Raw genomic sequence first — 22,745 nt, 5'->3', positions numbered from 1 at the left:
GTGCATGTTTCCTTTACTATATTGTTAGCTTCTTGTCTTTATATTAAATGTAGATCCTGCATTGCCCTTCAAAGTTGGAGTGACGCAGCACTGCCTTGAGGCCCATAGCTCAGTGATGACCAAGAGGGCCTTAAAGTTCTCCTCAGCTTGACTAAACTTTAGACAGGTTTCCTCCTGACCGTAAGCTCCTGTCCTCCCTTTTCTTACAGCATTTACTTAAGAAACTTTGAAATTATAAATTCTTTCTCTGCTTCTTTGAGATGTGAATCTTCTCCCAGCCTCTTGCCAGTTTTACAACCCAGGAATGTCTTTCTCAAGGACCTCCAGGACCTGGGAGTCATCCCTTTAAAATGTAATAAAAAGTGTTCTCCTATCTCTACAGTCTTTGAGGTGGGGATAGGAGTCTAAGCACCAATTAGCAAACGTGGATAACCCAGTCATGTTGACCTGTATCCCCTTAGTGTTCTCCAGTACTCTTCACTAGCTCAGCCTCAGCTCTTAAAAACTTTCCCAACTTTTGTTTCAGTGGAGTTGAGATCAGTCACTCTTCGCTATTACAGTAGTCTTGAGTACTTTCTTATCTGTTTAACTTGTCTAGTGCCTTTGAGTTTGGTTGTGATTGAGATGAGGATTCTGGAGTCAGACTCTGGCTCCATTTTACTACACAAGTCACAATGTCACTGACTGAGCTTCAGTTTGCTTACAAGTAAAATGGAGATAATGGTACCTTCCTACAGGATATCTGTTCATCGGGTCGATGAACATTAAGCTCTTATCATGCTCTCTGGTATCGATACATATGAGGCATAATCCATATTTTAGCCATAAAACATCCATAAATTTTAGGTCTTTTTTTTTTTTGGTTAATCTACATGAAAAACATCTTGATAGTTTTTTTAATAGTAAACTGTTGTAGTGTATTTAAAATATGTTTCCGTTTGCTATCAATATGTATATTCTCAGGATATCTACTTTGCAAAGTGAAGTCTATTTAGTTTTCAAAATAAATAAAGATAAAAATGCATCATAAATAGTGAAAGCAAGCAACCAGTTATACATCTGATCCTGAAGTGCAATTACTTTGGGCAGTTACTCCTGAGGCCATCTTGAGAAATAGCATCTGTGAGTGAGAGACAAAACTGAAATATCATGTTTTCAGACATTCCAGCAAGCTATGTTCTCCAACAAGTGAAGGAAGCTGTGCTGTTTATATTTTGAAATTCAAAATATCTCCTACTTAGGCTATCCTGAAACCAAAAAATTAAACTAAAATTTAATTTTCTTTTAATAGATATCTTTTAAAATACCAGTTGTAATACTCTATTGTCTTAAAGCTGCATCATGAAATGTTGCCTTATTCTCTAAATTTTAAAGAAACACACGTGAAACAACACATTTTAAAAGTTTAAACTGCTTTCTTTTCCAGGGGGTGGGGGGAGGAGCATGGTAACATATAACAGGGAAGTACAATATTCTGACTACATGTCAGAATAAATGTCTATTCGTAACTGTTCCCGATTCGGTGTATGCTCTATCTGTAAAACTACTTCTCCCCTCCCTTCTCTCTCTCCAAAAGTAATCTGAGAAAAATTCACTTGAATTGCTATCTGACTTTTAACAATCTATATTCTGTTTGGAAACCCAGCTTGCAATTCTGACTGACTTACAAAGATAACAGTGATGATATGGATCCGTCTGAAAGGCCAAAAGTACTGCATTGATGTTCCATTCTTAAATACGGACAACATGATGGTTTTTTTTTTTTTTTTTTAAGAGTCATTACCTCTTACAGTCTGTTCATTATTTTTATACCTCTTGTTAATGGACACTCCTGTAACATTAGGTTAAGATTTTTAGATTGTTTGCTCTCATCTCCCCTCCCTGCTTGAAACAGTTTTGTTTACAGGAAGGGGTTACAAAAAAGGCAGAGCCTCATACGCTGTATGAATACAGATAAAAAGACATATTGTGGTTTATGACGTCTACATGCCCACCTGGAGGGAAGGGAATTTAAGAGCAAAATAAAAAGACTGAAAATCTAAGTCAACTCAGAAACAAGACTTGCCTATGATGAAGACAGGATTTAAGTTAGAAAGTTCATTGTTATGGCCCCCAGTTGTATATATTTTATCCTAAGGCACCATTTGGTTTAATCAAATGTAGATCTGAGGCTCTCTTAACCTATCAATTTCTTAAGACTTAATTATAAAGGTTATATTTTCAGAGGACAAAAACATTATTCATTTGTCTGTTCATGTCTTCCAGGTTTATCTTGCAGATTATGGACTTTCCTACAGATATTGTCCCAATGGGAACCACAAACAGTATCAGGAAAATCCTAGAAAAAGCCATAATGGGACAATAGAGTTTACCAGCTTGGATGCTCACAAGGGAGTAGGTAGGTTTCTTTTTTTCTTATTTTTATTTCAGAGGAATAATTAGAACAAAGAGCCTTAAGGCTCCATGAAATGACCTTTGCATAGTCAGCTTGAAGAATGAGAACATTGGTGAGATGTTTATCAAAAGTAGTGAGTTCCTGTATGCCAATGAATATTCTAACAGAGGGAGGAGATACAGACTTCGACAAGTGAAGAAGGAATAAAAGGTGTCAAGTAAGCAAAACTTGATGCTCATTTGGGACAGGAAAGTACTAGTTTGTTTAGGTTAAACTTGGAGGTCAGCAACTGAATTTTTATGCTGTAGTGACAATTACAGATTTGGTACAGGTACACATGTGAAGAATTATTCCTGTTTTTCATTGTGCCCTTATCAGAGCTTTAGAAGATACCATCTCAGCAATAAGGAAATCTTTTCTGAATCTATGAAGTGTTAACTTGTGGAAATCTCTCCTAGTCGCCTTTCATATATCTTACTTATTTAAACTCACTTTGATGGTATTGGAAACACATTTGCAGGTAAATTACATACATAGTCCTTTTATTGGACATTGATTGTACTGCCTTGCATTCCAAGGGAGACTTAATTCAACAATTCCCTAATTAGTTAAAGTCATAACCTATGTCTTGTATTCATTTACCATTAATTAAACCTTAGCTGTTTATTACACTGCAGTCTAAATCCAATAGCCGACCCAGAAAGCCATGGAGAAGGAAGTAGGAGGTCAATATTGAAAATATATGGTGCGGAGTCCCACTGATGGTTGCTTTGTTCACAATCAATATGGTCAATGCAACTGTACTTTCTTAGTTGCTCTGTCAGCAAGACAAAAAGTCAATTCTAATGTTATGCTAGTAAAAAAAAAATGGTGATTATTGAAAAACTTTGTCTTTCAAAATTATATTCTTCATAAACTTTGTTTATAAAAGTATTTTCAAATATGCTAAACCATACAAATAATTTTTAAACTGCTTTGAAAGGATCACATTTTCACTAAAAGGCAGTTAGACATTTGCACTTGTTAATGGCTGTTGAACTGTTACCCTAAACTGATACTTTCTAACGAGTTTTAGTTGGTGCAAACAACTGTATATTATTGCCTTTTCTATTAAAAGGACCATTGACCACGTAATGTAGAGGGTCTTGATCATTTTCCAGAGCAATTAAAACCCACAGTAGTTTAACGTAGGCCAATGAGAAAGTAAAACAAATGTGTCGATTGTATACCTTCTTCCTTTCAAGAAGAATCATAGGTTAAATTTTCTGGAATAGAAATTACCTTTTATACTCCTTATCAAAATAAGTGAAATCACTACATTTTTTTCCCAAGGATAGTTTGGTTAGAAAAGTAGTGATTTGCCAGATATATTAGTATGAAAGAATATTTAGAAACCTGAGAGTACTTTTTGATAGTGGTATAACTGGAAATTCATCATACAGATTCTTAAGCTTTGGTCCAATTATGTTAATGATGATATTAACTTATGGTTGGGCCACTTAGTTCAACCCATAGCTCTAATACTGATCCTATTAGATTCTGACTATTAAAAAAACATCTAGGGGCTTCCCTGGTGGCGCAGTGGTTGGAGAGTCCGCCTGCCGATGCCGGGGACACGGGTTCATGCCCCGGTCTGGGAAGATCCCACATGCCGCAGAGCAGCTGGGCCCGTGAGCCATGGCCGCTGAGCCTGCACGTCTGGAGCCTGTGCTCCGCAACAGGAGAGGCCACAACAGTGAGAGGCCCGCGTACCGCAAAAAAAAAAAAAAAAAAAACATTTAGGAAGCCACTGTGATTGTGGAATGGGAAAGTCGAGTTGTCGTATGTTGGTCTGGTCAGTGTTTGGACTGTGGTAATTCTGGAAGTCCTCCTCAGTTATTCCATAGTTTAGGGCAGTATTTTCATTATGCCGTCTTCATGAAAGATTTGAACAAAATTTTATTCCATAGTGCATTTAAGTTTTTTGCTCCCTAAATAATAATATATGTTGATGAGTTGGGTAGATTTCACAGTGCTAGGTCTTTGGAGAGAAGATTGAACTGAGAATGATGGGGAAAAGATATCTCTTTGGGAAGACTACTCAGGGGAGAGCCTACATTACGTATTTTTGGTATTTGAAAGTGATGAGCTGGAGTGAGTATTCATTTTTATCATGGGTTTCACAAGATTTCTATAAAAATTAGATTCCCTTAATGCATTTAAAATAGAATGTACACTAAACTTTTCACCATATCTGTATTTACGTGTAGATATACATATATATGCATATATATACACATATATGCATGTATATACACATACATGTATAGATACATAGATGTAGACGTACACACATAAATATATATATATATATTTGCTGAAATTTTAACGTGCAGTTTTAGTCTAGCATAAAAAAAGAAAGGTTTGGTGTCCTCAAATATTTGAATACTATTCATTCCTCATGTTTTACATTTAATTTTCCAAAATAAAACATTTCACTTTAGGATTTTAGTAGAAATGAAGTAATCATTTAGTCATATCTAGAAACTAGAATTAAACAAGGCCATAAATCCTTGTAGGTAAATGCAGAATGTCAGATTCTTAAATATTCATGTGTTTACTTTCAGTACACACTATGTAGTTTAATCTCAGAAAAATCTTTTCTGTACCAGTCCAGCTATAAGCTCAAATAAATACTGAGGAAGATAATGCAAAGGAAAGCATAAAGAGTAAAACAAGTTATCACTAGGAAATATAACCTCTAGTTATCAAAGCATTTGTTATGTTTTAGGTTTATCTGTGCTCGATCAGGCCCTGGGAAATATTCAGCCTTCAATGTAAAAGTGACTTACAGATTAGCAACTTAACAGATATATTGTTAACCTGATCAAACTATCTGGTCTCCACTACCTTTGTAGTGGTTATTCAGAAACAGAAGCTACCTCTCCTGTTTCTGTGGATTAGTTGGGTTTTTATAATGAAGGCGCTTGTATAAGGTACCCGTCAGCAGTTTCACCTAAGCATTTTCTAGTTCAACTGTGTAAAAGGAGGGTAGCTTGTACTGTTATAAGCCAAAAAATATCAATAGAGATATATAGAGGTGAATGGACAGATGGATGAATGGATAACTATTCTTGAACTATTGTGCGTCTGTGTATCTCTATTTTTTTAATTGCAGTTATTCTTCCAAACTCAGTTCTCATATATGACCTAAAAGTGTTTTCTGAGAGGCTGAAGTGCTTCATTTAGTGTAAAATTAGAGTCATATATTTTGGGCTTATCTCATCTGTTATTAATTTTTTATTCTTCATAAAAACCAACATGTATAAACATTGACATATTTTGGGCTTGTTGCCTGATAATTACAGATAATTATATCTGTGTCAAATATACTATTTTAAAATTTGTTACATTCTTAGTAATGTTAAAAAGCAATATTTGGATCAATGTGTGGTATAGATTTTTGTAGATTTTTCTGCTCACTGAGGCATGCAGTCAATACCTAATTTCTCTAGAGATATACTGCATTTAACATACTGAGCTTTTTTAAATACTTCAGACTTGTGCACTGAGTGTATAATACCTGTTTTAATTTGACATCATTGATGACCATAAAATATGATATCTAAATTACATTTTAAATGTTCATTTGTTTATATAATATGTTCAGTATCAAGGAAGGAAATATATTACATACTTTTAAAAATTTTTGCCAATTGCTACAGCATATAAAATCCAAGTCTTGTGTTATTTCTTGCACGGCTTCATTTCACTCTAATCTAGCACTCCAGCTTACAAAATATATGTGAAATAAACTGAGAATGTGTTTTCATGCTACCAAACTTGGGGAAATGACATGGTTTATACAATATTTATCTTCTTAAACAATAATTCAGAAAAGGGAACCCATTTTTCAATTATAAGGTATTAAGGTAAACCAAGTTATTGATATGCTCTATTGAATCTATTAGTAGTCAGAAAAACACAATGTTGATTTTTATTTTTAAGTAAATTTCACTGCTATAAATAGTCTTTGGTTGATGTATAAATAAATTTTAATGAAGACACTATTCTTTCTGTATGACATAACCCAATTTTGACATTTAGACATGACTTTCAAAGTCTTGGCATAGGTCTTAAACTATTTGGTTGAGTTAAGAATACACATTGGTCAAATGTACGATACCTTTGCTCTGTTGAATAACTTTTCCTAAGCCTCACACGTGTTTCATAAAAAACTAAGGCTTAGAATTTAAAAGGTACTGAAGAAATAAAAGCGACCTGGGTTTATTATTTTATTTGAAATGTGACACATTGTATTCTACTTTCCTAATATCCTTTTTGAAATTGCAATAAATTGTGGCCACCATAAAATTTCCTAGCTCTTTATACATCTGAATTGACAAACTACTGAATAACATAGGTTACTAGTTAGAAAAATAAGAATAAACTTTAAATTTATTCTGCAGATACTCACCATTCACTTCTCAGGTGAACGTCTTACTCAGATGTTTTCTGCTTTTTTATTGTAATTTCTGAGTATATAAACTAGTATTTTGAGCATTTAGACCCTGTCTGCTTAAGGCAAAAGTTTTCAAGTTCACTTTATTATTTCCTAGCAAATCTTGTTTTTCTTCCTACTTGATAATGTTACTCTATGTAAGAAAAAAACTCAACAGGAAACACTTTAGGCAAATAATCAGAGCCATTTTGGGATTAACACTGATACTTTTCTTTTTCTCCCAGTTCTTTCATTCCATTTGGTGAATTGCACCCAGATAATTTTACTCCAGTTTGTCATTAGAATAAGGACCAGTCCTCCAATGTGATTTCTTTGTTCAAGTTCTCATTTCAGCTTGGAAGGACCGTTTAACACTTTATAAATTAATGTTTTAATTAAACATTCTTCTTCATCAGAATGAAGTAGTTTTACAGAAATAGTGTCATGTAAGGATAGTTGCATGAAAAATTTTGTTAGTGTTACAGCTTAGACCTCAGGATCTGCTGCTTATTTCTTCCTTGCCAATGCAACTGTCTTTGGTCAGTATGTCTTTTGGCGTTTTAAGTTAAAATGCCTGCTTCAAATACTTCCCTAACTGTAGAAGGGTATATGTTATGTTGTCTAAATGGTGCAAAACTAACAATGGAGGCAAAGTAATTGGTAGATTGAGTGGAGTGTTGGCTCTGGATTCTGAAAGACTTGGATTTCAATACAGAGCTCTGTGACTTTTTGCTGTGTGATACTGAGCAAGTTATTTAACCTCTCTGAGCCTCTATTTTCTTATTTGTCAACAGGGTTAATGATACCTCATATTGTTAGGATGATTAAATAAGATGATATAAAAGCAGTAGAGTGTCTGGCACGGTAGCAGCTTCATAAATCACATTGATCGTTTTTATTTTAATTATGTATTCTAGTGTCAGCTGTTTCTGGAATCTGCTTTCTAGTGAAATCGAATTCAAGTCCCACCCCACCTGTGCCTTTTTTTTTTCTTTTTGGTTAGTCTTGGCAATACTTTGTCATTTAGAAATGTTGAGCAACTGAGAACACCACAGGCTTTCAGTGAAAAGATTCATTTACATTGTTCCATATTAATAAGCGAAATAAAAATTAGATGCTAAATTATATTTAGAAAGTGACAAGAGAATATTGATAACTAAATCTTCCTATATTTCTAAGCAGAAGTACCATAAGTAAAAGTGTGACTTTAGGAAATCTACATGAAAATATGCTGCTAATGATTATGTTAACTATCAAATGCAACTGAAAAACCTTATGTATTACAATAAATTATACAGAAATACAAATTATACAAAACCGAAATAATCCATAATATATGTTTCAACTTTCAAATTAAAAAATATTTTCATTGTTAAACGTTAATTAGTAGTCTTCCTCAACTATGATCAATTCTTTTTTTTAATTTTCAGCATTTTATTTGTTTTCAAATATACAGGAAATAGTAGAATAATATAGTAAATATCCAAATATTCAATTCCTAGATTCAACAGTTATCATTATCATATCATCTATATTTTTGATGATGTACTTTATTTAAACTTAAAGATATATGATCAGTTCATTGTTAATTACATACACACTCATAGATGCTAATATTGTCATCCAAAATATTTTAATTAATTTAACCAGTGTTAAAATTACTCTTCTGTATGTAGTAGATGGAGAAAAGACATAATCGCTTGTACAGTCTTAGAGTTTAACTTCTCAAAAACACATCACACTTTGCAGTTTGTTTCCCTGAGAGGGAATTTCAGGGAAAGGTGTGTACTTGGAAACATTTTTAATCCTTTCATCTCTCTGTTTAATGGTGGGAAAGAGTGACTATAGAATTTTTTTTTTTTAACATTACATGTATGTCTGCAGAACTTATTGGAAACAGTGAGTGGTAAAACATTTACCCAACAATAAATATTAATGTATATATGCAGTAAAAGAAAATAAAAGTTTGAAAAATGTGGTGCTGTATTTTAATTAGGTAAAACTGAACTATGATACTGAAGTAAGTTAACTCTCGAAGGGCTATTTCAAATGAAGACCAGTTTATGAAAGATTGGCTTCAGAAATCTAAATGACTTGTCATTACTTACAGCTTCATATCAATTAATCCCTCAGTTGGGGGGTTGGGGGAAGTGGCTGGGAAGGTTCATTCCATTTTAATTCTGATTGTTTTTCCTCAGAGGGCCTCTTGTGTGTAGCCTATATCGTCCAAACAGGTGCCAGAATATAATTTTTTGAAAATTAGAGGATGTGAATTTTTTTAAGTGGTGGTAATCAGGAATTGCCATAATGGAAAAGGGATTTGTGAACACATCTGTACAAATGGAACCATTCCATTATTAATGGGAGATTTATTACTGAAGAAATCACTACAAAGCAGTGTGGTAGAGATTGTGTTTTTATTTTAATAGGGGAGCCAAGTCTTGCATTAGGACATTGTTGAAGCTTGTGCAGAAAGTAAACAGTACCCATGGGACTGTCGCATTCTGCTTGATTGAAGGGCCTTTAATAAATCCGGTACTCTAATAGCAGTTAAGATAGAGTATGTGTAAGAGCTAATCTCGTCTTCTGCTTTTATAGTAATTTATGTATGGTGACCAAAAGTAGTTATGATGTGCTAGCAGCATTGTTCTTTGTAGATGACTTTTTAAAGTAAACTAAGTTTACTGAGTGACTTTTCAGAATGTATGTAATGAAAGGTAATAAAACCAGGATACCTGTTTACGGCGGGTTTAACAGCCGTGTATTGCACTTAGGAGATTTTACATCCCTACACAGATGAACATTCAAGTAATGGTAGAAGTGTGAGCCAGGCTATTGTTTTATAACAATTTGGAATGGTTATAAAAATGAGTTTATTTTGTGGGATTTTGTTAATGTTTTAATCATTATTTCAGTAATATTTGTTATATTTGACATGTTTCTTAGATTTTTTTGTCCTTCTTTTGAAATCAGTTACTTTAAGAAAAACACAGAAAATTATCATGAAATTAGTCTATGGCACTAGTCTGTAGTTTTATATAAATGATATTTACAGTGGCCTCAAAATGTTCTTTTACTGTATTTTTTTATGAAAAGCCATCTTATATTAGATTATGGAAACCTCTCTTTGGCTTTAAAATTTACTTCCCACCACCTGCACCCCACCCCTCATGCACATTATTTCTTTACCTGTATATTTTTTATTCAGGAGATTTGATCAGAAGTTCGCTTTAGCACTGCTTATATCTAAAATGATATTTGTAAAATTTTAGATCCGTGTACCCAAAACAGCAGGCGTATTTATCCTGTGCTTTTTCATTTAATTGAAAAATCTTAAGAAAGACCCGTTTTTTAATAGTGTACACTAGATGGCAGTTTTGTCATATTTTCCGATTTCCAGTGCTGCTAGTATGAGTGGAACAGGAAAGGCCATCAGTGTTTAGTCTGCACTTGAAGGGTCTCTGCATGACCAATGCAGACCCCATGGACTTCCTGGAACATGTGTTAGCAATTTAGCTGCAGACATTTATTTCTTTGTTTTACTGCTTGGCTCTTTGAGAAAGTGTTGGTGCCAGGTTATGGGTTGTCTGGATCATGTCAGAGGCCATGGAGATCAAGTTCATGTGACAGGCCAGACTAAGGAAGGATGAAGTTGGAGGAGGTGAGGAAACTGACCCTTACTTTCAACAGCAAGAAGTCACTGCCTTTCTGTGGACCGGGGCCAAACGCCTGGGCGTTTAAGCTTTACTCCAGCTGAACAAACAAAACACATCGCCCATTTGGCTTTTTCATATTTCATCAGTGGTAGTTCATTCAGTGATTTCTCTATTTCTCAAAAATGACTTATCCCTCATCTTTCTCTCTTAATGCTTATTCCTATAGCCCTGTCCAGACGAAGTGACCTTGAAATCCTCGGCTACTGCCTGCTGCGGTGGTTATGTGGGAGACTGCCCTGGGAGCAGAACCTGGAGGACCCTGTGGCTGTCCAGACAGCTAAAACAAAGTACAGATTTTCAAGTATTCCGTTATGTACAGCACCAGGTCTGAAGGGATACATTAAAGCGAGTTAATATCTCAGAGAAGACTGCCATTCAACCTGTTCATTCATTCAACCTATTCATTCCATAAGATAGCCAAAGCAAATTTCTTAAATTTGAAAAATATTTTTAAAAACCCAAACAGCTTACAGACATAAAATCCATTAAGCTAACACCTATGAGATCATATGTATGAGAGTTGTAATACAAAATAAAAAGTGAAATATTTGTTCCTTCACACGGTGTTTTCCAAAACTTAGATTCTAGGTGGTGGTATTTTCAAGGAAGAGTATTTTCAGATTAGCATTGTATAAGTATATGGAGTTAGTGTGAGCTTGGTGTGATTGATATTAACTGTGCAAAGCAACAAAGTGAAATGGGACAAACAGGGCTTATATTTTTCAAGTGAGAGCAACATACATTGTTTTTAATCCTGTTATTGGGGGGAGTGTATGTTTTGTTTCTTAAGGAAGAAACAAACAGAATTTGTATATGAGGTGTTTATGTAAGAGATCATTTTGCAGCCACATAAACATTTTAATATTCCACATTCAACTTTTATCACCTAAACTCTATTAGGGTGAGAATTAGGTTAGACTGAGAATAGAGTGGGTTACTATTTTACTGTTTTTCTCACTGATCAGGCCTAACAGAAAGTCAATTGCATGTAGCACAGCATAGCCAGTTTTTCATTATGCACCAAGATATTCTCAACAGTAGTTATCCACAGATATAATATCGCAATTGGAAAAAGCAGCTGTATTTTAATAGGGCAAGTCACAACAGAAGTTTAAAAAGGGTAGCTAGCTGATCCATAGAAATCAGTCTTTCTAATTCAGTGTGGCATCAGTTCTTAATAGAGAGGAAAGCTAGCCTGCAGATACAAAATAATGCAGATTACATTTGTAAATACTGACATATATTGTATGAAATATTTCTCCACTTGGAATCTTGAGCGTCCTAGTCCCTCTCCCAAAACTAACACATTTATATGTCAGTATTAGAACTGTCTCATCAGTTACTTATTGAGGTCACTGATGCGTCCATATAACCCTCAGGTAACTAAACGTTTTTCAATATATGGGTCAAGTCAAAGGACAGTAATGGGCATATATAAAGGCTTGGTTTCCAATTTTCTACCTCAGTTTACCTAATTTGAATAAAATACTTTATTTAAAAGACTAACATTTTAATTCCAATGATCCTATATGTGTTTTTCTTTTAATAAGACTTACTAGTATTATTTTAGTCTTTTATCAATATGCATATATAGATGCCTTCATTGTATATGTCTCTAATGAATATATCTACATGTATATATTTGAATATAATAGGATATTACATAAATAATAAAATATAATGCTAATAAACATAATCTCCATTTGTATTTTGGGGCCCCTTGCATATATTAATATATTCATTTTGACCTGATTACTAATATAAACCTATTGACCAATAAAGCTAATATTGTATTATGAAGTTTATAATTAAGACGTATGTATAATTAAGATACGTACATATATATATCTTATATATATATGACATGTTCAAACTTTTTAAATAATACATAATCATAATTTATTCAACTTGCTGAGAAGGCATAACGCTGAATTTCCCCATAAGGGCAGGCTTGTATATTTAACCATAATACTGTATCCCATATGCCCTTTATTTTCCTAACATAGGGTAATATTAGATCAGTGCATGTATTGTTGCAATTCTGCCTATGCCTGAGTTTGTGAATCAAACATTCATATCAGTAATTTTAGTCGAATGTTTATATATTTGTGGCTGAAGCAACTTAAGAGATTTGTACTTGTTCAGTCTAAAACACTGGAAAGTGTTAGAATAATGGGGTTTTTGTTTTGTTTTTTGGATATTTCTTGTTAACCTGTTTAATCATGGCATAGCATAAAGCAACTGCCCAATTGAGAACAATATACATAAAATATTAAATAATTTGCCCCTCCCCAGTGCTGAGTACCTGAGGAAAAATATCCTGAAAATCCAGATAACATTTTTCTATGTATTTTTTTCTTAAGGTTTTTTTTTTTTTTAAAAATCACGTATCCCTACTTCTACATTTCTACACGTACAGACCTTGTATTAAAGCCTTTATACTGTAGTTCTACATTTAGTTTCTAGGTGATTGATATAAAATCGATCAGTGAGATTTGAGGGATCTCCCCCATCCACTTACCCTCTTACCCATTACAGGTGGGTGAAAAAAAAAAAAGTATGGAAAGTCACATTACTGGTGACCCACAGAGTTTTGTTTTCTAATCAAAACAGTAAATCACAGGATTGCAAACAAATTCACTGTGTGTTACTCTGTTTTGTTTTAGTCTGTTGGATGAGCTGCCTGAGTCGGTGCTTAAATGGGCTCCTTCCGGAAGCAGTTGCTGTAAGTCAGGTGATAACTTCTGCCTTCTCCTATATGATTTACAGCTCACCACATTTGTCACTCTTGTTTTGTAGCTTTTGCTGCACCCAGTCCCATTCCCATAGTGATGGGAAGAAACTCTCCAGGGTTACAGATACGTTGCTAGAGAAGAGATTGTTTAGATCCTCTTTTCATCAGGACACAAGAATGCTGCAAGAACATACGCAGGCAGCGTTCTGGGCTCTGCTGATGGCATTGCTTTCTTTTAGATGTATATTTTGGGAATCATGCACAGGTTTAATGGTCAACTGTATGTGGTATCTCTAGAGTGGACTTTCTGTTTTTGTTCCTATGTGTGTTGCTGAAAGAAGAGAAAGTTGATCTAAGGAAAGACTACTTTCAATTAATAATTTAAAAAACCAAACCATTAAACACTTGAATGCTGTTTAGACTTGGGTTATAGTCTGACTCAACGTCCAGAAAAAAATTTTTGGATTGGCAAGGCATATGACCTTGGGATTCGGAGTATATTTCAGTGAACAGGTTTCTCTTTCACGTTAGTATAGACCATTTCGGAATTCTTTAATTGGTAGTACTATCAGTAAAAATAGTAAGGCAATTCAGAATTACCCAAGTGCTGCATGGCACATTGTTCAGCACCGAGTTAACCACCGAGTTAGACTGCCTCACAGAGCAGAGCCTGCTTCTGCTGTCCGGCTTGCTTTCTCTCCGAGACGATAGGCAGAGTGAATCTTGATCTCTGTTTCTACCGGGCAACTTCGAAGTTAGCTTTTAGCTGACTTATGAAAGTAAATATGTACGCTGAGTGTCTAGATAAGGTCAAATAGTATCAGTTTCCACATGAGAGTTTAAAAGTAGAGTTAAATCATCTTAAACTTATACTTACAGCCCTTCTTTGACCAGAAACCAAAATTTTCATTTCCTTAGGAAATGAACAGACCAGTTCTGTTTTCCCACCTCCATTTCCCAAATCCCATAAGTCTGCCCAGTATGAGTGTTCTGCTTCCCACCCTCTGTTGTCTCTTTCCTTCTGATGGAGGGAGGCAAACGGGAGAGTAGTATTCTCATTTTGGGGGATGGGTTGAAAGATGAAAACTTTTCATTTATGTAACTGCACTGAGTAACTCAGTCAATATGCCAGTATTCCTTTTTGGCTAATATTCTTATTGGCATTTTTACCAAGTCACACAGCTTTCATTTTACTCAACAGGACAGCAAAAAGAGAGATGAGGAGATGTTAAAAATTTTTTTTAATTGTATATCTCTTTTCTTGTCTCTCATGCACAAAAGGTAACTGTTCAGTTTAGGATTAGGAAAGAAAGCCCATGTGCCCTGGATTGTACACAGTAAATGCTTACGGACCAGTGTATATTCTGGGACACTGCTATTGCTAAATATAATATTTGAGTGGTACAAGAAATGGTGGGAGGAGTGCCAGGCTCCTCTTTTTCAGTACAAACCATTTGTTTGGGTCTATACTATTCTTTTATAAAATGCAGATTTCTATTTCTAAGGCACAAAACGTTGAAACCTTATGATTAACTGAAGGTCTCTCAAGTTAGTTGGTTATGCTTAGGAGAGTGGGTATTGCTAGCATGAGAATTAATCCGATTTACAGAAGGTTTATTACTAAGACATTTTATGAAATAAAACAGCTGAGAAGTTTGCAACACGCATGTCCAATTCAGTGTAATAATATCAATAATAGTTTCAGAAGTTTCTATCTCTTGAGATGATAGTAATGATACTTAATATTTCACTAGCTTAAAAAGCAGATGATCCAAGAATATCATAATTTCATACTACTCAAAGCATGTGTTTCATAACTCTGGAAGTATGCTAGTAACTTAAAAGGTGCACTTAATATAATAAATCCAGATCTTGAAAGGCTAACATTTAAACCAGTACTATATCACAATCATCTAAGCGTCAGGTTTATCATAATATATTCATAACAGAGGTGGCTCTTTCCTTTTTCTCCCTCTCCTACCTCACTGGTACCTCATTTTTTCAAACCCCAGACCCATGAAGGCTTTGCAGCACAGCTACTATCAGCTGGTGGAGTGCCAGGAGTCTTCCATTGTCTTCTAACAGTGAATTATGAAGAGTGTCCCCAACATATTCAGCTCTCTTCTTCATCTGGGATATTCTGGTTAATAGAATTATAATATATAGCAAACTGGGGTTACCAATCTTGAACAAAGAAAAACAGAATATTCATATTAAAATGGTAGTGGATGTAATTTAATCTTTTTTCTTTTGGATCATCTCTTCAAGAATTGGATGCCCCCACAAAGGGCTTCTGGAAACATGAGTTATAAATGTGATGAAGCTGCAGCACTTCCTAGTTACAGAGATCTGGTCGAGCGAGTGCTAGATAACAGAATTTGACATCTTATACATTAGAGAGGAAAAAAGAAGGTTGCAGAATTGCCACAGTATCCAAAAAACAAAAAAACTCTGGAGCCAAGAGTTTTCATTTTCGCCACAATAGCCTTATGTTCCTGGAAAATAGTTGTGGACAATACAGTGCAAAATGGTCACTCTCTGACTTTCCTTGGGGGGGTTGGGGGGAGAGATAATGACTATTCCTTTTGGAATTTTTCCCTGTAGGGAGTGAAACCCAGTGTCTCTGCAGTTCCCCACTTGAAAGGAGGTAGGCCTGGAAGGGAGCAAAGATTTAGGAAGTCAGTTCTGCCAAGCCATGAAGCTTCCCCAATTTCCCCACCATAGGATATAAACAACTTAGTGAGAAAGTAAGAGGTACTTGTGTCTGGGTCAGTAATAAGTTTTTGAAGAGGAAAGGCTTGAAAAACTAGTTTATGGAGTATAAACATCTCTGTTAACAAATGAAAATATGCCAGTTTTTAAACAGTGTATGGTATTATCACTTATATCTCACATTGAACCTCCACCTGAAACAAAAATGCAAACTCCATTTGTTGTAAAGTGGTTATATTTCCAATTTTTGGTTACTGACTCTACTTGTACTGTATTTAAAAGTTTGTAGTTCATAACTTTTTTTGTGGGGAGGTTACTGTACCATTCTAGGGAAGAGAAAAATTAAAAGGTGGCAACTTCTCATCCTTGTGCTCTAAATCAGAAAGGCTATGCCATGATTACACTGGGCTAGCTAGGTATGCAGGACTTGAGCGAGGTTCGGCAAATTCTAGTCAGTCACGGCTAAAACTGTAGAATTCAAGGTCATTTCTAAATGAACTGTTGTAATCTCAAAATCAAAGCCTTAATTACAATTTGCAATGATTTCTTCCTTTAAAGTAAGGACGTTTATAGTATTTTTTGTTTGTTTTTGTTTGGTTTTTTTTGTTTATAGTATTTTTAACTGAATTTTTAAAACTTCAAAAAACTTATTTTTAACTGAATTTTTAAAATTTCAGAAAAAAAGTGTGAAGCATGGCTGGTTCTGTTATATTATTCATGTATTTCTTAATAGTTACAACCTATAAATCAAAATCACTAACTATAATTTTAAAAATTTGCTTCTTTTGATGAGTGAATTGTAAACATATCAACAAAGATATGTTTAAAAAAAACTGGTTTCTCCCATCTTATCCAATCTGTAGGTCACTAGATTTCAGTCATTTTTGGATATCATTTAAAGAGTACTTTCCTGTTGAACTGTTCATTCTTAGTTTCTTTGAGGGGGGTGTATGTGTGTGTGCGCACTTGCTTGTATAAGAGAAAAACAACAGATTTTGAGAATATTGGAGTTTTGAAATTTTTTTCCCATTATGAATGACATATTAAAAAAATTTAACACTTCACAGGTGAAATAGCCCAGTATTTGGTATGTGCTCATAATTTAGCATATGATGAAAAGCCAAACTATCAAATGCTCAAGAAAATTCTGAACCCAAGTGGAATACCTTTAGGACCACTGGAATTTTCCCCTAAAGGAGAGAGCTTAAATGTGCGTCCTCCAAATAATCAAAAGGTAAGTAACAGTCCCTTGAATCCAGTGATGACCTTCTGTGAAGCTTATGTACCAAATGAAGTTGTTTTAGGTGTCAAAATGAGTCTGACAGTCCTGTTTCTTACTTATATCTAATTCTTATATCCCCTGAGCTCTTAGAAATTTTACTGAAGGTTCCTTTGACTTGTTGTCTTTAAGAGAAAAATAGTAGGATCTGTGGCCTGTTGTGTATTATTAAAGAAATAAAGCAGTCACTGATGTCATAGAGATAGGACTAGGATAAGATATTGAAGGCGAATCCAGCTTTATTCATGGAAACCTTTTTTTGCTGCTTTTCTTCAGATTTTCTTTAGTCATCCCTGTTTTTGCTTACCCTTGGCCATAATTTGGTGGTGGTAATAATATTCTTAAATTTTACCGGAATATTTGTATGTGCTGATATTTCAATCTATAGAAACAATTCGTTTTTGCAAAAAGTTATTTTTTAAAGTTACACCTTCCACTTTATCTTCCAACTGACTCCCTCACAGCAACATTTTTAAAAAAAATTAGAACTGGAAACAACACAAAAGAATTAGAACTTGGAACATTTTTTAAGAAGGTGGGAGAAGCCTGAGACTGCTATCAGCAACATTACTGGACAGGCAACTAAATGTCTAATCCTGCCTTGACACTGCCCATGTGCCAAAAAAAATGGAGGGCTTTGTTTCCTGATGCATGTACATTAAGGTAGGGTCAGGATGTCATTCATTTTTAATATTTCTTGTGAACTTTGGATCATCACAAGTATTCATGAGCCAAGAATGCAGGATGCAAACTAATGTGACTGATAGGCTGCTAGATGAATGGTGAGTCAAGTATCAGTGCACAGATGGTTCTGATTTGCTGAATTTTGTAGCTGCTGCAACTGAAGACATAAAATATCCTTCTAGTCATAAATTAGCTCTTTGGAAGCAAAACCTTGGCACCAGAGCTTTACAACCTTCAATTAGTAGGGAAAGAAGTATTTGAATGACTGTGGTATTGACATCTGTAGGCCTGCATAGTAATCATTCCTAATAGAAGAGAATATCTGTTTGAGGAGGTTTTGCATGGCTAATTAACTACCAGTGAGAATATGTAATTTTTTCATGATCTCCTGATTGTCACCTTTCTCTCATGATACAATTACATTTTATTGTAGCAAGTGCCTCACAAACCAATTGTCAGCACTATTTACGTATTGCAGAAGGCAGAACAAAAGTTCATGTTTAATAAAAAGCCACTGCATTTTGATCTTGGTAATTACTGAGACTTATTTTAACAGTTTTATTGACTTTTGTGTTTTTACCACTTCTGCAACAAAACAAAGAGCCATTTCCTTGACATAGTATTTCCCTTGCAGTAACAGCCAGCACTTAATCTACACTAATTTAAGTAGATTTTTTCCTTTTTTGTAGTTTTTCAGTTTCATAAACTTAATTGAAATATAAAAGAAGCCATTTAAAAAACTGATAGCTATATCCTCTGATATAAAATTCTAATTATTACCCACCAGAATTTTCAGTTTCATCAAATTCAAAGGATGTTTGTTGTGAAACCATTTTTATATGCAGAGATAGAACATAAAACATTTTTTTCCAGTGAGCCTCAATCAGAAATATTCTATTCTTCCCTTTTGATTAGAGCACTTTGATTATGAGTAAAAAGAAAACACTAAGAATAATATGCATTCTTAAGACTTTAGCTAATTTCTGTTAACAGTATGATCAGCCTCAGTATATAGACATTAAGATGAATCGGGGATATATTTCATAGCAGATCAATATTTACTGAATAATGACTTTATTTCTGTAGTATTTTGAGTACACTAATATATTTGATAATTATATAGGTTCACCATATGTGACCACACCTTAAATTTTTTATTTTTAAATTAAGTTGACAGATTTTGAAATACTGCAAAAACCAAACTTGAAAATGATCAAAAGCACAGTATGATAATGTAAACTGTCCTGAACTCAGTTTTCCTAAATGATCAAGGATAGTTTCCACAGTTGATTGCTTCCATAACAAAAATCATTTTTAAGTCCAGAATGAATATCAATCACATGGCCCCAAATTTCTCTCTTTTTAGACAGAATCCCCTCATTAGTAGCTAAAGATATTTCTTGTTACTCTATACATGGATCTAATTATTTAACAAAATAAATAATGAACTCTGGACTTGTAATTTTTGGATAAAGATACTTAAAAAGAAGTCAGTGGACCAGGAAACATATATAGTTAGATAAATAAAATGTTTCTATGATTCAGTATTCAAAGGAAAGTTATGAATGTTTAATTTTTTAAGTGTTATTTCCCTCAGTATAAGTGGTTTGTGCCTTTTAAATTTAGTAGCTATAACAAAAATATGTTTTGGTTATTATAAAATAGCAGATCACCATAAGAATCTCAGCAAACTTATAGCATCTTTTTGCAAAAAAAGCCCAGAGGGATTTATCCAATACTGGGTTTTACTAGGCATCATAAACTGTTCCCTATAAGCTGAACCACCTTCTTGAAGTCCTCAAATACTGTTACTGGAGTTAAATTGGAAATGAACTTTTTGTCAAGGTAGTAGAGATGTTGATATTTTTTCCTGAAAAGCAAATCTTTTGGGACATTTGCCTTAATCAAAATGATACTATGTATAGCTGATATTACTCTCTAGTAGTTCTGAAGGCTCTGGCATTGTCATATTAGAAGAATCTTATCATCAGGGCTACCTCAGTCTATTTATGCCATCCATTGGGACGTAATGTCCAAAATTCACTGAAGGAAACCATATTCAGTAAGAATGCTTATTGAGGTGAGCTAAAGCTCCAGAATTCCTGGATGAGAATGCTAAAGCCAAGCTAGAAACCAGCATTACAGGAGGCCTCAATTCAACCCTTGAATAAGCCATTTCCTCAAGAGCCAGTAGTGGATCCTTTTATCAGTTTACCAATATCTCCCTCCTTATTCTGATGCGTGAATCCATTTTGTAATTTTATACACACCTGAGCACAGTGAGCCACTCATCCTTCCTGAACACTTTACTAAGGCAGAGGAGTAGCTGTAGGTCATAGTTAAAATGTTCAAGCTATCCTACATTTCAGACAAGAAAAAGTTTGTTTCTTCATTCACCCGGAATCTGAGGTTCGTATAGCAAATTCAGGGGTGAATAGATTATTACTGGTAGTAGTAATCTTTGTATTGAACTTAAAAGCTTACAGAATTCTTACTTGAGCTTTAATTCTCAAAATAATTCTATTAAAGTTGTCTTCATATTTCTTTTCTGTATGAGAAAAAGAATATAAATTCTTAAGTATAAGCACATTTTTGCTTACTGAATTTTAGGAGTCCAAAAGTATTCCTTATTTTGTAGAACAGTATGAAGTGCCAGTGAAGAATTAAATAAAAATTACCTTATTTGAATAGCCACTTTCTGGAAAGTGACACACATTTGGATAGTATCCTTCTCTTTGATTATGTGGGATACCCAGAGTGTCTTCTATATTTACTTTTTTATCTTTGAGAAAGTTTTACTCTGTTCACAATTAAGGGTTAGACTTCATGATCCCACTTCACTCTTACCATTTTAAAAGTTTCCCTAGAAATAGAAATTTTCCATAAATTGGACATCGTTTTGTTTATTAGCTAGAAGTGCTCATGGCAGCACAACTTAACCATCCAGCCAACTGACAGCAAATCCAGGAGGCATTGTCTCTTCCAGGAGGCCTCAGAGAGGACTGAATATATTAGACCGAATTTTGTTTGTACATCAGAGGCTCCCAGACCAAAAACTGTTATACCTAAAGTGCCTAGCATATAGGAGGCACTAAAATTCTCAGTATCTCAACTAATCCTTTCTGTCACAGAACACATTTCATGATGATTGGCAAGCCAGTGTTTTATTAAGATAGAACTATGTACAGCAGCCTTGGGAAACACTTTGTTTCACACTAGTGGTATGATGGGCATTTATTACCAAGATAACTTCAATGGAAAACTGGCTCAGAAGGTGGTTACACATGAATTTTCCTAGGAGTTGGGGAGAGCTGAGTGGTAGAAATAAAGAACCCCTGAGTGACCAGAAAGCAATTCCAATTTTCAGGTTACTGAGAAGCAATGGCTTTGCTATCCTTTGAGAAGCTGGAATCCAGGAGGAGGGGTGAGTAAAGAATGGTGTTGTGACAGCTTAAACCTAGCCACAAAACACCAGCATATTTTAAAGGGAAGGAGTGAACACACTTGGCAATAGAAGCTAAAAGTTGAGATCTCGACTACAAATTAAGGCTCTGCTTGCTCAGCCAATGTAATTCATTCTCTAGTTTGGCACTGGCTACTCCATTATTTACCCTTGTACTGCTCCTATCTTCTGCCCCCCATTTAACCCATGAAAAAAGGTGATGGCACTTTCAGCTGCTGTAAACATGAAGCTGCTGAACAAATACTTCACATAAGGATCTTCACTGTGGCTTTCAATCTTCCAACTGTATTGTGGGATCTGCCCTGTGTCTACTTCAAGGTTATTGAGAGTCAGTCATCCCCTAGATAACAGCATGGTGTGAAAAAGAAACCTTAGAGACAGCAAGCTTGTTGTAGAATTTAACCTCTGATACTGGTACACAGTATTAGATGACATGGACTGTTATTCATGTGCTCAAAGGTTAAATTACCTGCATAAAAAAGTAAGCAACATCACAAGCTCCTTTCGTATGTTCACATTAATTAGGCTCACTTCAATGATAGAAAACTAAGATTCTAATTAATAAGAATTTAAACTAAAGAGATGTCCTGGATCCACTCCCAGCAAAGGTTAATAATGAATTCATGTGCAGTTTTCATATGTGACAGTTTTCTGTAAAAATGCTGTTTTCAATAAGCAAATTATCTATAGAGATAATTTCTAAAGAGTGCACGACAGTGACACTAATTTTTATTGGTCTTGTCCTATTGAGGAGAAGAGGCCTGAATCTTGCCAACTACTGTACTTTTCTGTAATTTCCATTTGTTGGTTTCCTCTTTATTTCTTCCTTTTTTCAAAGCTTGGCAAGTATAAAAGTTTCAAGAATCTGGACATGAATGCATTTTTTTTTTTACAAGTGTCAGAAGTTTTCCTTACATATTATTACTTACTCTGTATCAATAGGTTGATTCACGAAAGGCTGCAACAAAGCAAGTCAATCAGACGCAAAATAGGTTACTAGAAAAAAAAGGCCACAGTGAGAAAAGTGCTGAGTCCTGTGCAACGTGGAGAAAAGTGCAAGAGGAGGAGAAGCTGACTGGGTTGTTCAACAGTGAAACAGCACAGGTGAGAGGCGTTCTGTTGTTGTTGTTTCCCTTAATATTATATTAGAATATGCCCTTTGGGAATAAAGACTTTTATTTTCTCCTGAGGGCCAAGGTTGTACAGTTTTGTTAAATGAGAAAGGACAGAAAATATCCTATCCGGTGGATAAAATCAAAGCAGCCAAAACCGGTTATCATAG

At 34.6% G+C, this 22,745-nt stretch overlaps 1 protein-coding gene across 8 annotated transcripts in view; it reads left to right on the top strand.

Moving 5' to 3' along the window:
- The window catches only part of VRK2 (VRK serine/threonine kinase 2), a 97,673-nt gene that overhangs the window by 68,026 nt on the left and 6,902 nt on the right, over positions 1-22,745 (top strand). For 3 of the 8 annotated variants that reach the window (XM_089923148.1, XM_089923153.1, XM_089923149.1), the window contains 6 exons: positions 2,266-2,398; positions 10,758-10,878; positions 13,258-13,325; positions 17,105-17,271; positions 21,368-21,424; positions 22,406-22,567. In XM_089923148.1, the coding sequence (XP_089779274.1) occupies positions 2,266-2,398; positions 10,758-10,878; positions 13,258-13,325; positions 17,105-17,271; positions 21,368-21,424; positions 22,406-22,567 (708 nt within the window). The remainder of the gene's footprint in view (positions 1-2,265; positions 2,399-10,757; positions 10,879-13,257; positions 13,326-17,104; positions 17,272-21,367; positions 21,425-22,405; positions 22,568-22,745) is intronic. The other 5 variants (XM_089923150.1, XM_089923154.1, XM_089923152.1 and 2 more) reach the window with 3 other exon arrangements.

This window comes from Delphinapterus leucas, chromosome 13 (assembly GCF_059928025.1).
Source record: "Delphinapterus leucas isolate spDelLeu-1000000601 "Yukka" chromosome 13, BTC_Dleu_Yukka2, whole genome shotgun sequence".
Classification (NCBI taxonomy): domain Eukaryota; kingdom Metazoa; phylum Chordata; class Mammalia; order Artiodactyla; family Monodontidae; genus Delphinapterus; species Delphinapterus leucas.
This window is presented reverse-complemented; position numbering and strand designations above follow the sequence as displayed.